Source organism: Orycteropus afer, unplaced genomic scaffold, assembly GCF_000298275.1.
Source record: "Orycteropus afer afer isolate SDZICR_OR568_19922 unplaced genomic scaffold, OryAfe1.0 scaffold00490, whole genome shotgun sequence".
Taxonomy (NCBI): Eukaryota; Metazoa; Chordata; class Mammalia; order Tubulidentata; family Orycteropodidae; genus Orycteropus; species Orycteropus afer.
Window position 1 is genome coordinate 1,818,969 of NW_006922077.1, and position 3,421 is coordinate 1,822,389.

Here is a 3,421-nt window from a genome sequence, read left to right on the forward strand (position 1 = left end):
AAAAAAGTACACCCTTGGAAACCCTACTCTGTCCTGTAGGGTTTCTATGAGTTGGAATTTTGTCTAGGGCATTTGGTGGGCCATTCTAAGAGACTAGACCTCATGTCCAGGCCATAGGAGCCATGTGGGAGTAAGAAAGATCATTCTGGTGACCTGTAGGAGAAGGCAGTTTGTGTGGTGGAGGTAAGGCAGTCCTCTTAGTAGAAGTGGTGGGGCTGATCCTTCCTGGTAAAAAAGATGCTTTTTCTTCACATAAAGTTGTTAGCAGCTTGCCTAGGCCAAAGGGAGCAGCCCTCTTTTCTATTTCACATATAGGCCTTCTGGTGGGTAACAATGACCTTGTCACTGGCTTTGGGTGATATTGCAGTCCAGAGAATGGGAGAAGGGGAATGTGCAGACAGAATATTCTGATGTAGAATCTTGTCTTCTGAGTGCATCAGGTCTAAGAGGGTAACCATCTAGAGGGGAGAGATAGGAGTCAAGGAAAGGCTGAAATGGAACAGTGCCTGGGCAACTCAGAATTCATAACCTGCTAAGTAACCACAGTTCTCAGCATGCCAGAGGGCTGACCATTATCCTAAGCCCTCCCCCACCTAAAGTTTTGATCTGTCTGTTAGAGGATTTTTTCCATTTGTGGATACATATCTATAGTTTAGAAGGAATTGAAATTGTTCATAAATTTTTCTTTGGAGCAGAATAATGATCAGAAATTCAATGGCATTTGTAGTCATAAATTATGTAGTAGCCTTTAAAAGAGGAAAAAGAAGCAGTATTTTTATAATATGTTTTATTTAATATATCTAAAATGCTATCATTTCAACATGTTAGTATCAATATAAATTTATTAATGTTTTATATTTTTTCCTACTAGTGTTTGAAAATTGGTATATATTTTATACTTTGATAAATTTTGACAGGGAATACTTGATCTATATTTAGATTTAATAAAATTCACAGTTGGTAGCAGTATTATAATAGCCAAACAGTGTAAACAACTTAAATGTCTGTCAGATGGTGAATGGACAAACAAATTGTGGTATGTTCATACAGTGAAATATTACTTGGCAGTAAAAAGGAATGAAGTGCTTTTACATGCTATAGCATAGATGAATCTTGAAAACATTATGCTCAGTTAAAGAAGCCTGTCATGAAGAATCATACATTGCATGATTCCATTGATAGATATGTCCAGAAAAGGTCAACCACAGAGATGAAAAGTAGCTAGTGGTTGCTTAGGGCTGGTGTGAACTGGAGAGAAATGGAGAATGATTCCTAATGAGTTATGGGGTTTCTTTGGGGATGATAAAAATGTTCTAAATTCAGATTGTGATGATGGTTGTGTAACTTTGAATATACTAAAAGTGTTAAATGGCTAAATTTCATGATACGTGAATTTTATTTCAATAACGATGTTAAAAACATTTACAATTGAAATAGTAGATTCACATATCCATATTGTTTCAAATATACTTAAAAGTTTCCCAGTAGCTGGATTTTTTTAAATTAATTAAAATTTTAGTTTTCATTCACACTAGTCACATTTTAGGTGCTGCTATCATGTTGGAAAGTACAGGTCTTGATTAGCTTAATCTTTGTAGAAATTGAACTTGATTGGATTTCTGTGATTGGATTGCTGGGTGGTACAAATGGTTAAGTGTGCAACTATTGGCCAAAATGTTTGTGGTTTGAACCCAACCAGAGGCACTTTAGAACAGAGGCCTGGAAATCTGCTTCCAAAAGGTCACAGCCTTGAAAACCCCAGGGAACAGTTTTAGTCTGCGCATGTGGTGTCACCATGAGTCAGAATTTACTTAATGGCAACAAATAACAGATTTCTGTGACTCTGTGCAGCAGGATCTTGAAAATATGAGGAGTAAGATTGCTGACCACCATTTCTCTTTTTGTGGACAGATTTCAACATGACCAAACAAGGGCTGTTGAGATGTAGCACCAATCTGAACCTGGTCACTGACTGCATGGAACACGCTCTGACATCCGTGTATCCCCGCACTCGGTATTCAGCTGGTTGGGATGCTCAGTTTTTCTTCATCCCTCTATCTTACTTACCTACATCACTGGCAGACTATATATTGACTAGATCTTGGCCCAAACCAGCCCAGGCTGTCTAAAGAAAGCCAGTTTGATGGCTCTTAGAGTGAAGAAGACAAAAGTCCGAAATTGGTTGTTAATATCTTAGTTATCCTTGTGTAGAACCTAGACTTTTTGTACCAATAAGATTTCTTGCCTAAACTCATTTATGTGGGGTCATCAAACAACCAACATGTTTATGTTCCAGATATCCAAAGCTTACTCCTTTAGATGATGAATCTTTATTATTTTTAAGAGGGTATTTCCAAAATACATTGTATTTCCTTGCCCTATTAAACAGAATAGAGTGAAAACAGTGTAACCTGTTGTTGTGTTTTTTATTTCAGTGCTGTAATAAACTGTTGCTCAGGAACTAGTGAGGAATATGAGTCTGTTTGTCCTAACTCAAAATGAGTCTAGTATAGTACTTTTATTGAATATTTGATTTTGTTTCTAAGGAGCTCTGGCGGCCTAAGGCATTTGACTGCTAACTAGAAGGTTGGCAGTTCAAACCCAGCAGCCACTCTGTGAAGGAAGATGGGGCAGTCAACTTCCATAAAGATTTACCACCTTGGAATCCCAATGAGGGTCATTGTCAGAATTGACTTGATGGCAATGAGTTTGATTGTTGGGTTTTTGTTTTCTACCATTTTTGCTAGCTGCCATTTTTTAATGTATTTCTTCCTTATTTAGAAAGAGGTGATTTTTTTTTTTTTTTTTTACTTTACTTTTTATGGTGAAAACACACATACCAAGACATTCACCAACAAAACAACTGCCACATTTACAGCTCAGGGACAGCCCGTGACATTTTTCATGTAGTGCCATCGTTATTGCTATCTTTTTCCAAGATTTTAATTTTTTAAGTGAAAATACATATAATTAGTGGAAAATATACACACATAGTTTAACATTTTAATATTCAAAAACTTAAAATGAAAAACAGCAATTCCCCTACCTTCTCCCCAACCTTTTGTGCTATTCCCCAGAGACAAATGCTGTCAACTTTTAGCTATTTCTTCTATTATTTACCTCCATATTTCTAATAATATACTATGTCTTGATTTATTAATTTTGGACATTGTTGATGGACTTTTTTAACATATAGTTTTATTTATTTGATTGTTTTTGAGATTATACACAGCGAAACATATACCAGTTCAACAGTTTTTATATGTATAATTTATTGACACTGATTACCTTCTTTGAGTTGTGCAACCATTCCCAGTCTCCTTTTCTGAGTTACTCCTCTCCCATTATCATAAATTCACTACCCCCTAAGGTTCCTATGTAATCTTTGGAGTTGCTGTTGTTAATTTGATCCCATATAGAT

At 36.1% G+C, this 3,421-nt stretch overlaps 1 protein-coding gene across 1 annotated transcript in view; it reads left to right on the forward strand.

The window, feature by feature from the left end:
• HSD17B6 (hydroxysteroid 17-beta dehydrogenase 6) overlaps positions 1 to 2,129 on the forward strand; it is a 27,420-nt gene extending 25,291 nt beyond the window's left edge. The window contains exon 4 of the mRNA XM_007955152.1: positions 1,912 to 2,129. Within this exon, the coding sequence (XP_007953343.1) occupies positions 1,912 to 2,129 (218 nt within the window). The remainder of the gene's footprint in view (positions 1 to 1,911) is intronic.
• Positions 2,130 to 3,421: the final 1,292 nt, after the last annotated feature.